The 11,852-nt window shown below is 47.6% G+C and overlaps 3 protein-coding genes across 3 annotated transcripts; all 3 read left to right on the forward strand.

Moving 5' to 3' along the window:
- Positions 1–1,118: 1,118 nt before the first annotated feature.
- H257_13371 (hypothetical protein) lies at positions 1,119–7,356 on the forward strand (the record flags this gene model as incomplete). Its single annotated transcript, XM_009840869.1, has 5 exons — positions 1,119–3,295; positions 3,707–3,987; positions 4,954–5,049; positions 5,237–6,844; positions 6,887–7,356. The coding sequence occupies 5 exons, from the start codon at positions 1,119–1,121 to the stop codon at positions 7,354–7,356; spliced, it is 4,632 nt and encodes a 1,543-aa protein (XP_009839171.1).
- A 1,420-nt stretch (positions 7,357–8,776) lies between these two features.
- On the forward strand, positions 8,777–9,043 carry H257_13372 (hypothetical protein; the record flags this gene model as incomplete). The annotated part of the gene is made up of 1 exon (XM_009840870.1): positions 8,777–9,043. A coding segment is annotated over one exon (267 nt), but the record flags the coding sequence as incomplete, so codon positions are not given.
- Positions 9,044–10,520: 1,477 nt separating this feature from the next.
- On the forward strand, positions 10,521–10,971 carry H257_13373 (hypothetical protein; the record flags this gene model as incomplete). Its single annotated transcript, XM_009840871.1, has 2 exons — positions 10,521–10,545; positions 10,601–10,971. 2 exons carry the CDS (start codon positions 10,521–10,523, stop codon positions 10,969–10,971), a joined length of 396 nt encoding a protein of 131 aa, XP_009839173.1.
- Between the last annotated feature and the right edge of the window lie 881 nt (positions 10,972–11,852).

Raw genomic sequence — 11,852 nt, forward strand, 5'->3', positions numbered from 1 at the left:
ATCAAATCCGACCCAGTGCAGATGAGACACAAAGCCGCGAGCTAGCAAGCAATAGTGGAAGTAACGAGACGAGCAGCGTGGCAAGCAACACTGGAAGCAGCGAGGCAAGCAACACTGGAAGCAGCGATGCGAGCAGCATTGGCAGCAACGTGGCAAGCAACAGTGGAAGTAGCGAAGCGAGCAGCATTGGCAGCAATGTGGCAAGTAGCATTGGCAGCAACGTGGAAAGTAGCATTGGCAGCAGCGTAGTAAATGACGGTCAGGAAGCAACGAGTACATTACATCCACTTTAATCAACTGAACATTTGGTACAGGATACCAATCGACACTGAGTCCAATCCGACCCAGTGCAGTTGGGGCGCTTGGCCGCGAGACAAACAACATTGGTAGCAGTCAGGCGAGCAGCGTGGCAAGCACTGCAGCAACCAGTGTGACAGGCAGTGTGGCAGGCAGCGTAATCAGCAGCATGAGAAGCAACATGGCAAGCAGCATTGGCAGCAGCGTTGCGGGTAACATGGCAAGCAGCAAAGCAACCAGTGTGGAAAATGGTGGTCATGAGGCAACGAGTAATATATATCTACACGCTTTTATCAACTGAACATTGGGTATAGGACACCAATCGACACTGAGCCAAATTCGACCCAGCGTACTTAAGACGCTTGTCACTGATGCACACAGTCGTACTCGACCCGGCGACCTTTCAGGTATTCGAATAACACGTTGTTGAATGAATCGTATCTGTATTGATCTTTTGGTTTATGGGTACAGGGTGTCAAGTGAGACTGAGTCAAATCCGACCTAGTCCAGATAAGGCGTCTACCCCAGATGCACAGAGTCGTACTCGACCTAGTGACCTTTCAGGTATGAATAACAAGCATTGAGCTAGACGCCTGGGACATCCCGAGTTGATTTCCATTCTCCGTGTCAATACTGACATGCTGGTGTACGCGAACAGAGGTCCAAGCGAGACTGGCTCAAGTCCGATCCAGTGTTGATGCTGTACCCACCACAGAGAGCGGTGCTAACGATGCATCTAGTGATAATCGATCCCACCATTTTGCTGGTAGAGTAGTCACAAGGCTTGGTCAGTTTCTAATTTTAATGCTGCAGGCTCGGAAATGCCCAAGTTTGCGATTGAGCGAAAATCGAAGCGAGTGTGGCGGCAAACCAAGATCTCAACGAGTGGTAATCGCTGCAACGTTTCTCACGGAGCCCGCGACCATGGTCATGATGTCATTGATCTGACCAAATCCAACGCTACTTTTGACGTCATTGATCTCGTGAGCTCTGGCGCCGACGAATCGGACGACGAGTCAGAGGACGATCAAGGAGTCTTGTTGGACAATCTTGAGCTTCACACCCAACCTGTTGATCCTGAAGGTGACAGCTTGGGCAGGTCTCGATTAATCCAAGCGAATCGATTTTTCCTCGGCCAAGCCCCGTTTCGTGCCGCGAACAGGACTGGAAGCACAATTGCCCCCCCGCCTCCGGTGGCGGAGACAAATGTGCTGGCCCAAATTCCACTCAGTGGTGCGAACTCTAGAGGAAGTGCTCGACCCGGTGTGGCAGAGCATGCGGACACGAATGCGCATGGGCAAATTCCACTCAGCGATGGGAATGCTGGAGGAGGTGCTCGACACGGCGCGGCAGAACATGCGGACATGAATGCGCTAGGCCAAAATCCACTCGGTGGTGCGAACACTGAAGGAGGTGCTCGGCCCGGTGTGGCAAGATGGAATACTCCTCGTTTCGCCGACGAGATGGAATACGTGCCGCGATTGGACGAGAACACTACGTATGACATCGATCACTACCGCTTGTCCATCAAAACCAACGATTTGCTTCAAATTTGCCCAAGCGATTGGGAGTTGGGGTGTCGAGAAAGGAAGCTGACGGACAAGTCCAGTGAAAAGAAGTGGTTGAATCGTCATGTGCTGCTGCTGACGAAACCATGTTTCGTCTACTTGCACAAAGACTATGCTGCTGCCTTTTTGTCTGCGTACAACGAACAAAAAGGGACCTTTTACGTTGCCCCGGTGGCTGTGCCCGGAAAACCTCTCCCAACGCATATCATCCATTGCTCTACAAGCCGGTATATCAGCTCGACGGATTGTGTGGGGATTTTGAATTCATTGGCTGCCAACATAAGCCTCCGAGTTATCGGATACGGTGCGAAAGCTGGAACTGACAGCTACGCTTGGATTTGGGACGTTGCAAGTCGGAGTTCAGCCCCAGATGAGCGTCCAGTGATTGACCTTGGAGTGGAGTTCAAGGTGCCTCATCTTGCTGTGTTTGCTGCTCGGAAACACATCTTTATCAAGTACGGCCATGGCCCATACAATGGATATGACTCCATGCTGTGGATGAATTTCATGGATTATTGCCATGAGCTTCAAGACTGCGTCCATGGGCAGTATGCTGTTGGTGGTGGCCTATCGTTGTCCAACTCGTCGCTGGGAACAAGAAGGGCAAACAAGATCAAGCTCTATCCAAAAGTCGTACACTTCATCAAGAACATCAACGAAGGACGCATTGCATCGATGCCTCACCCTTCCACCAACCAATTGTGCAAAAGACGTTTCGAACACCTCGAAAAGATATTCGAGACGTATTTCAAGCCGGATGTGGCCCATCAGTTTCAAAACCAGTTGACGGGCTTTCGGGTGGAGATTACAGTTAACGGCTTTACGTTGGACGATTGCATCGATCACTTCGAACGAGAGTTTGACGAACTCTTTCACCACGTCAAAGTCATGAAGTACCCGCTTCCGAAGTACTTGGCAAACGTTGAGCGATTTGTGAATGCCATGAAGTCCATTGGCCCTGCGAACGGACGAATGGCGGATCTGTCGTCGGACAAGTTCAAATTGCCTTTGGCATTTGTAAGTCAAGAAATTGGGATGACGAGCTACATTTGCCACTACTTCCTGATGAGTCGCGCATACATTATGGACGGCAGTGGACTTTGGAGTTGGTGCTCGCCTGATGACGATGCGGCAGTTGATGACTCATTGCCACAAGGCGAACTGCTAGCGAATGCGACCGACCAAGACGATGACTGGACTCAATTTGAACTGGCGTACAACGAAGAGCTACGCGAAACAATGCTGGACATATTCCTCAACATCTACGTTAAATCAAACGGAAGCGGCTTGTCAAGAGTGTTCAAGTCGCGTGATAAACGAAGTGGACGATTCAGTGAATCCAGCAAGTCGGTTTTTGAGTTGGCCGAACGAATTGCTCGAGAGAACGAACGCGAATGGCGAAAGCATTTCCTTTGCAAAAAGAAGAACCTGTACGAGGGGTTGAGCGCATCTGATAAGTTGTTGGCGTTTCGTCGTTTGGTTGCCGACAAGAATGTGCGTTGCACTGTCGAGGAAAACAGAGACGACGAGCATCCGGGCTTGAATGCCTTGCAAAATCCTCCACTTTTTGCGTCGAATCGCGACATGCAGCGTGCAAACCAACTGCTATTGTTACAAGTGGTTCGTCAACCCGCAGCATCGAATGGGCGACGTAGTCACCACGAGAATGTCTTGGCGGCGTCAAGTTCTACCTTACCAGCTGAGGTCCCGCGCACTACGCAATTTCGTGAGATTGCTTCCAGGGAACGAATTAGTATCCTTTCAACATTCCGTGGTATTGACGCTGGCAACCCAATGCCATCAGCACCTCGAACTGAACGACTTGGTCATGGTCTACCAAGAGCGAAGGACTTGTACTGGCTCAACATGGCCCAAAATGCATCACGGCCGAAGCGCACTCAAAGCGCTATAACCAGCTACGTGGGGAATGAAAGCAATTCCAAGCGACCACGGGATAGAAGCTTTCGGTGTGTTGATGATGCATGGGATTCCGACAGCGACGATGAAGACACCACCGAAATCAATGTGCGAATTCAAGGCGCTCAAGGCGCAGCGGTTGCTGAAGTCAATGTGAATGTGGCCGTCGAGCCTTCCACGTTGAACCAGTTGGATGTGCACGTGCGTAACGGTTACAATGATGATCAAAGCAAGCTTTCGGATGAAGGAAGAAGGATCTATCGTCGAGTTCGGATCAACTCACATTCAAGTTATGGGTTCAGAGCTCACCGATTGAATGGAGCTCCATACCTGACAAGGCCAACAAAGCTAGCGCTCGTGCAAGAAATCGAGCGAAGCAAGATGGACTGGTCCAAGACGCTTATTCTCAAATTAGGGATTTGCCCTGAACGCCATTAGTACTCATAGCATGTATGCTTGAGCATACATATACTTTGCGGGTAGATGTAGTTAGGATGTCCTTAGCGAACTAGACTGTCATAAGATGTATGTTTTCAACGTCAACTGCTCATTGTTGAAACCAAATATCGGTTATAGCACTGCTAAATATGACTATCTTAATTAACCGGTGTCGCATTGCTGCATTATCCGGATACACTAAAGCGAATTAGGCTCAGTGTTACAGTATGCATTGTCAACGTGCTTCACTGTGAAACTTAATACATTTCACTTGATTTTAGTATAGTATGATATGTTCCAATATGATTTGAATAACATATGCATACCATTCATTTTTGGATTCAGGATATCGGATTATATTTCATCTTCATATACTATACAAAGCCCAAGTATATTAAGAGCGTGCGTTCACGCGTGGGAGTTCAAATTGTAGCCATATAAACCAATATGGGTGAATAAAGTAGATTACCGTAACTCTATCGCGTTTACTCGAGATAACAAGTAATGGTGTCAAAATCCAAGCAGCCCCGAGGAGACCCTAGCCGCGTTGGCAGCCGCACGTCCACCCGAAGCTCTGTCAGCGTTGCCACCGATGGTTCATTACCTACTGGTACACAGAAATAGACTAATCGACAAACAACATACTTAGAATACGGTATACCTTGATATTTGTATGGTGGCTCTTTGACCTTTAGTATTGCATTCAATACTAATATACGGGTATTTCGCACAGGGGATCCAGTGACACCGCGTCCAAGCGGACTCGGTGAAAACCCAAGTTCGACACCTCCATTCGACGCACTGAGCCAAATTGGACCCAGTGCATCAGGTACAGTACACAGAAATAGACTAATCGACAAACAACATACTTAGAATACGGTATACCTTGATATTTGTATGGTGGCTCTTTGACCTTTAGCATTGCATTCAATACACATAAATCGGTATACATAGAGTCATCGACATAACCTGTTGAGTATATATTGGCATTTTATGGAATATTGATATAATCACAGGAAATCAAACCGAATTGCCCGCCCTTTACGTTGCTCAATGGTCCTCGCTGGAGAATGACTTAGAAGACATCGCCAGCTTGCTGGATCGCCCACAAGTTGAAGGAAATGTACTTGTCGCTCGCGGTGGCAAGAACATTAAACTTGTAGCGAAAAAGTCGAAGTGGAAGGACGATGAAGGAACCGTTCGCAAGCGGAAGAAAATCGAAGATCACATCAAGGACGCCAAACTTGGCTGGCCGCAGTACGAGCCAAACCTGGATGCCAAACATGTAATGGAGCAGTTGGATAAGTTCGAAGTTACCGTACGCAAGTTCAACGACGACATCGCTACGCCAATTAAGGTCAGCAAGAAGAACAAGAACCCTATTCCGACTACCAACCCCAAAAGAGCGGCGGGAGTTTGGGCGAAGTTATCCGACTTAAAGAGTCAACGGGTGGACGTGACGGAAATCGGCGAGTATCGTCCAGCAAGTACCATGCTCAACCTCAAGGAAGTCCGGTCCGTTCGTCCCATTCGTGCGGATGAAGTCGCAAAGCACAAGAAGATGTTGATTGCAGAAGGCTGGCTTCGACACGAACCTGTGGTGTTGAGCGTTCCTGGACCCAACGGAAAGAAGTACGGAATTATCGACGGGCAGCACAGGATCAAGGCGATTATGGAGTTGTGGAATGACCGTACCCAAGACGCGGGAAATGCCCTGTCAAGCCTGATGGAAAGTGGCCAATCCGTTCCAGCAGTTCCGGCCCTGGTACTTCAAAACGCATCACCTCACGATGTGATTCAATTGGGGCTGAGCCACATCGACATGCACAAGCATGGGGCGTCCAAGGAGGCATTCTATTGGATGGAGCGGTGCATTTGGTTTTACGATTGGCAGAAGTGCGCCGGTGGACGACTCTTCAATTCGTTTGAATATGGAGAGAAGTTCGGCAGTCAAGACCCGGACGCAGAGAGCTGCCTTGCCGAGATGCAAGCCTACCACGTCGACGTATCGGGAGTCCCAATCAAGTTCACGTCACTGTTCCGCACAGCGGCGCGCATGTGGTACCTGGAGTTGTATGAGCTCATGGCTGCCGAGTTGGATGACCCGTTCAAGAAGAAGTCAAAGCTCGGATGTGAACCCTGGCGCATATGTTTTGAAGTCCTGCAGAACTACTACTGGTTCTTCAAACATGTGTGCCAGTGGGAGCCCGAAGACCGCACCAACGTCTTGAGGAAGTTGCTGCAAATCTTCCTGCTCTGCGAAAGTGGGTTTCGAAAGGAATCACTCGACGGGGACAAACTGCGGCTGACTGGAGCGAAGAAGTACATCGTATTCCAAGAAAGTCAACTCCACGCGATTTTCAAGTGGGGAAAACATGATGGCTCAATCCCCGCAGTAATCCTGAAGAAATACAACTACGTCGAGCGGCCAAAGGACAAACCAACCGGTTATACAGAAGAACCTCAAATCAACGCCGATGTATGCTACGTTGAAGAAGACACGACGTTCATTCCAAAACAAAAGCAGCGGGCAAAGCGAACGCGACCAACTCCTGCAGCGGAGGCGTTGCCCAGTGCAGATGTCGATTCCGATGTGGACAAACTGCCAAAGAAGCAGAAACGAGGTTTGTAAATGTGACACTCTCAACCTCTTAGAATATATGTAGGAATTACCGAAGTTCATGTTACCGTACGGAATGCACAACGACGACAAGGAGTCGGGTATGATGTAAATCCGCTTGGAACAACGGCTTCAAGTTTGCCGGTCACCGCCCTGGAGGGTGAAACATGCGACACGAAGAAATGGGTTTCTTTCGAAGCCCTTCGCACTAAAGTCAAGTTTAACTGCGTTGTACCCCAAGAGAAGTTCCTAGCCACGTTGGAAGAGAAGCTCGAGACATTCAAGAAGTCGAAGGCCTCCAGTCCACTTGTCCAAGTTCCTTTCAAGGCGTTTGAGAAGATGAAAGCGGCTGGAATGGTCTTGAAGCCAGCGTATGTTACGTTGCAGACCGACAGCTTCGAGCGTTTCGTTCAAGAAGTGAAGAACAAGCCTGAAATCATTGAAATCTCCTCCGACGAGGATGAAGACGGCGATGAGAACGAAGGCCTCGATGAAAATGAACCCATTGACGTGTAAAAGCCAACCACGCTGCCACGGTGCTGCATATTAACGATAGACTGCTAGATGTAGTTAAGGAATCCTAAGCGAACTAGACTGTTCTTTAAAGTGCCCAGTTCATATGATGCTGTCTTGGCATTTGTACGTCTGCTTCCCTATGCACTGAGTCAAATTTGACCTAGTGTCTCAGATGCAAATAGAGTAGTGCAGTGTCTTTATTCGGGAGGTATTAGTGTCTGGGGATGTGGTTGGAGTGAGGGTAGTGAGGGCATCGGAAAAGGGGCTAACAGTTGGGGGCTGTGATGGTGTCCTCTGTGATCTGGGATCCAGGAGTTGTTGCTGAGTTAGGAGAGCCATTCTACATGTTCCCTGTGTCATATATCTAATGAGCTAGATTGGGGCTAAGGCGATGGGCTATAGCTTAGTGCGTAATTAGATGGCAGTGACACTTGACCATGCGACGAACTGTGAATATCGTGCGGTGTGCCGCGAGGAATGATGCAAAGAAGCCTATCAAGCTGTTTCGAGAGGAGAGAGCTGTAGGTCATTGACGGCCTGGTTGTCATACTGTGGTGACTTTGTCGATTTATAGCGTAATCATACGCGAAGGAAGGCCAGATACAGCCTTGAGTGCCACACCACCCCCTGGATCATGCCTCGAGTTCCTCCTTCATGGATTTGGATCTTATACCTCTCCCTCACCCTCAGTGTAGACTCTAATAGCATTTATACACTACCTTATTATTAAATACAGCAACTGTTTCCCAATGCACTGAGTCAAATTCGACCCAGTGTGCCAGTTATATAAGAGCATCTCCAACACGGGACCCTATCCCATCCCCAGAACTTGTTAGAATAGTGGCACCTTCGAATCTTTCGGATGATTTGGGGATAAATCCGGTGTTATTGCCCTCATTTCGCCTGATTTGACTGGGTTGTCCCAATAACTGCAGATTGTGGGGACATCCCGCTGATTTAGGGACAAAATTGTCCGACTAAGTCCCTAATCATCCGTACTGTAACGTGAAGTAAGGCTATAACCGAAGTTTTGAGTTAAGAAGTTGGGATAGGGACCCGCGTTGGAAATGCTCTAAGAGCATCTCCACCGCATCCCCAAATATTTCTGTCCCCATCCCATTTTGGAACCTGTCCTCTTCCCAATTTGTCGCTTAGAAGTGCAGGGAATGATGTCCAGAGGCTGCAAAGTTCATTCTGGATTGGAGTGGAGCCCTTTTTGCATCGCTCTAGTTGTAGTTAACAATACAAAGGTTAACGGCGGTGTGGCAAGCCGATGGTCGCCATCGCCTTGCCGTCGAGTTTAACAAGTTCCGTCACGCCGTCCAGTACTGTACTTGCAAGCCTACTTATCGGAGCTACTACGTCGTACTCAGTATGCATAAGCACCAAGTTATAGAATGTAGAGTACTAGTATATGTTAATGCTGCGGGCGTTTGTCGAAGATACGCTGCCGCATAGGGTTTTGCGGTCTCGCCTCTCGGGCAAATCCCCGTCCACTGCAGCGTTGGAACAACCGGACACCGGCGTATACTGCTGCAGCGATATAGACCACGAAGTACCCACAGCGGTGACCACCGCAGTATTCACGTCGGCAGAATGCAAGCGATTGTCCGCCGGACCCTTGAACACTGCTGCAGCACTCACAGACGACACCACAGATCGGAAGCGACTACCGGCATCCAAGGCGGTCTTAATGTCCGGCACTTGTATGGCGACATACCGGAGTCTATCGTTGCATTGGCAGCGAAATCATCCCCATGCGTCACGTTATCCAATGGCGATGAGGTGTTGTACACGATGCCGGCCGGTCGGTATCCTAACCCGACATTGGAAACTGCACGAATGGACTTGCAATGTACAATACAAATAGTAGCATATTTACAAATACCGTGACGGATCTGTGATTTGCCGATTTTGAGCTCCTTTCAATCGACCGTATCTGGCGAAGTTCAAATTATCTCGACGTAAAAGTTGCAGTGCCAAACTCACTTTATTTAGCTCTATAGCATCGTCCGAAATCAAATCAAGTGTAAGAGTGTGAATCAGGGCAAATAAAATGTCAAAGTTAGGCGCTCAAACAGGCGATCGGTGATTTGCCGAAATTTAACCTTGAATTCAGTATTGGAATTTTAGGGCTTCGTTGAAACAAAATGATTGATTTATAGAGCAATATTATACGTATGAATGAAGTAATAATATTTTACAGGTCATACTTGATTTGAAAACAGGTGATACCCTCTTTAAAATAGTACTATACCCATAATAAGGTTTCGAAGGTGTCAGTTGTTGCAGGCTTTTATTTTATCCAATCATATCAATTCTTGAATTCTATTGGATAGTGCAGCTCGGCAATCACCTATCTTTCGACAAATCACAGATCCGTCACGTAGTAGCATATTTGTTGGGATAATTTATTGGGATATCCCAATAGTATGCAATTTTTGGTACAAAGTGGATGTCCCAACCCCAAAGTTGGATTTTGGGACATCTGGTGGGGAAATTTTGTACCATCTGATATCTGATATCTAGCTTCCCGAAATATGATATATAACGTTGCACAATTGTATAGTATACAATTGCCTTGACAATTGAGGCGATGATTTCGCTGATGGGAGTTCGCATTTGCAGGAATTGTAACTTCCTATTTCATAATTAGCTAGATATCAGGAGCTCTGTCGCATTAATTTGAGACATACAGCGATGCAGTCAAAAGCAGTGGCCGACAGTGGTGGGGGTGCAGTTGTGGGCAGCCCGGCGTGGGTTACTTCCGATCAGGTGCTGGCGGAGACTCGTTCACTTTGGCGTGAATTAATGTCATTCTACGACAAACCCAAAGTAATTTTATATCCATATTAAATTTCATTGTTTTAGTGTTGAATAATGTGATGTTGTGCAATTAGGAAGTGAACAACATGACAGCAAAACATTTCCTGAAATGGAGAAATCTCTTTAATGCGGCTAATGTTGGCCCAAGCTCGATTCACCAGCAACCCCCCGGCACGATGTTCTTCCCATACATCCTTTTCAAAGCTCCGGAGGAAGCGCGTTTGCTGGCCAAATGCCTTCTAGGCAAAAAAAATCGCCCTGCTAATATCAAGCAGTTTTGTGGACAATGGAACTCCTACGTCAAGGGTCGAGTGGGCGCACGTGCATCCTCTGAAGTGATGGACATGCCCCCTGCTGATTTCAGTAATTATATCTATATTATAATATTTTATATTTCAAATCTGTATGAAATAAATAGGTCATGAATTTTTCCTCCGGCTCAAGAGCCTCGAAGAGCAGAATGTGCAGCTCTTTGCAGAGCTGGAGCTCATGCATACGACTGTGAATCATTTGACAAGCGAAAACAAGGCCTTATGGACCCATGTCACGGAAAAACGCCTCGCGACCGAGGTTTTTCAAAAAGTCGAACGCCTGGAGACACGCATGCGGGACGTGGAGGCGACCCAGCAGCGCAACGCGTTATCTTTCTACCTGAAGGTTGATGGGAGAATTGAAAGCCACGCCAAGGGCGAACTGACGGTTCCTGGTGAACTTCGCCTCGAAGACCGAGTCCAAGAGGACATTCACCTGGCGCGACTTATCAACAAGCGGCGGATGGAAAATAAGTGAGCATCCAAAATACAACATTAGAAGAGACGTAGTTAGGATTTTTCTAATGAACTGGTCTTTTGTTGAAAATAATTCTTATTAGCCAATCATACAAATTTTGGTTACATCTAATAATGCATATATCGTCAAGTCCTTGCGCATGTTTGACACGTTATATGAAAAATTGAGCCTCGTTCATCTGCATATTTTGTACTTCTACCATGTTGATAATACACCAATCACAAGTAGTTTTGTCAACCCCGAAATAATATAATAAATATAATATTATAATTCGAATCACATTGCACTTTAATTTTAACATGCGAAGCGGCGTGATGGTCGCGGCCACGGCACGATCGTGTCAGTTAAGAGCGCTAGTTAGATTCACATGTCGTTGCTTCGTATATCTTACAGTTGCATCGTAAGCTACGCGCTAGGCTGAAAAGCGCAATAGCAGAGGCTTCCAATGTTCATTGATGGCAAATTTGACCAAGGAGCTCGATGGTGGGTGGCTGGTGTGAGTGTTTGACTTAGAGGAGCCCCGAGATATTCACTAGACCACACACATACATGCATATCTCTCTAGCCCGCTAAAATGCGCATTCCCGGAGGATGTCTATCTGCCCCTACATGCATGCGCCGACAGCCATCTATGTGGCGCGCGGACATTGTCCGCAACAACAACAAAAACGTGCATGCCAAAAAAACAAAAAAACCTCATATTTAACGTCAAGTTTCAGAAATCCGCAACACGTATGGGCGTATGATTTCGGACTAGAACTTCCGGATAATTAATACACCTCAAGCGTTTTTCAATTTGTCGGCGTTTTATTCTCTTCGGGGTTTCGGGGTTTCGGGGTTTCGGGGTTTCGGGGTTTCGGGGTTTCGGGGTTTCGGGGTTT

The sequence above is a fragment of the Aphanomyces astaci genome (genome assembly GCF_000520075.1).
Source record: "Aphanomyces astaci strain APO3 unplaced genomic scaffold supercont1.47, whole genome shotgun sequence".
Classification (NCBI taxonomy): Eukaryota; Oomycota; class Saprolegniomycetes; order Saprolegniales; family Verrucalvaceae; genus Aphanomyces; species Aphanomyces astaci.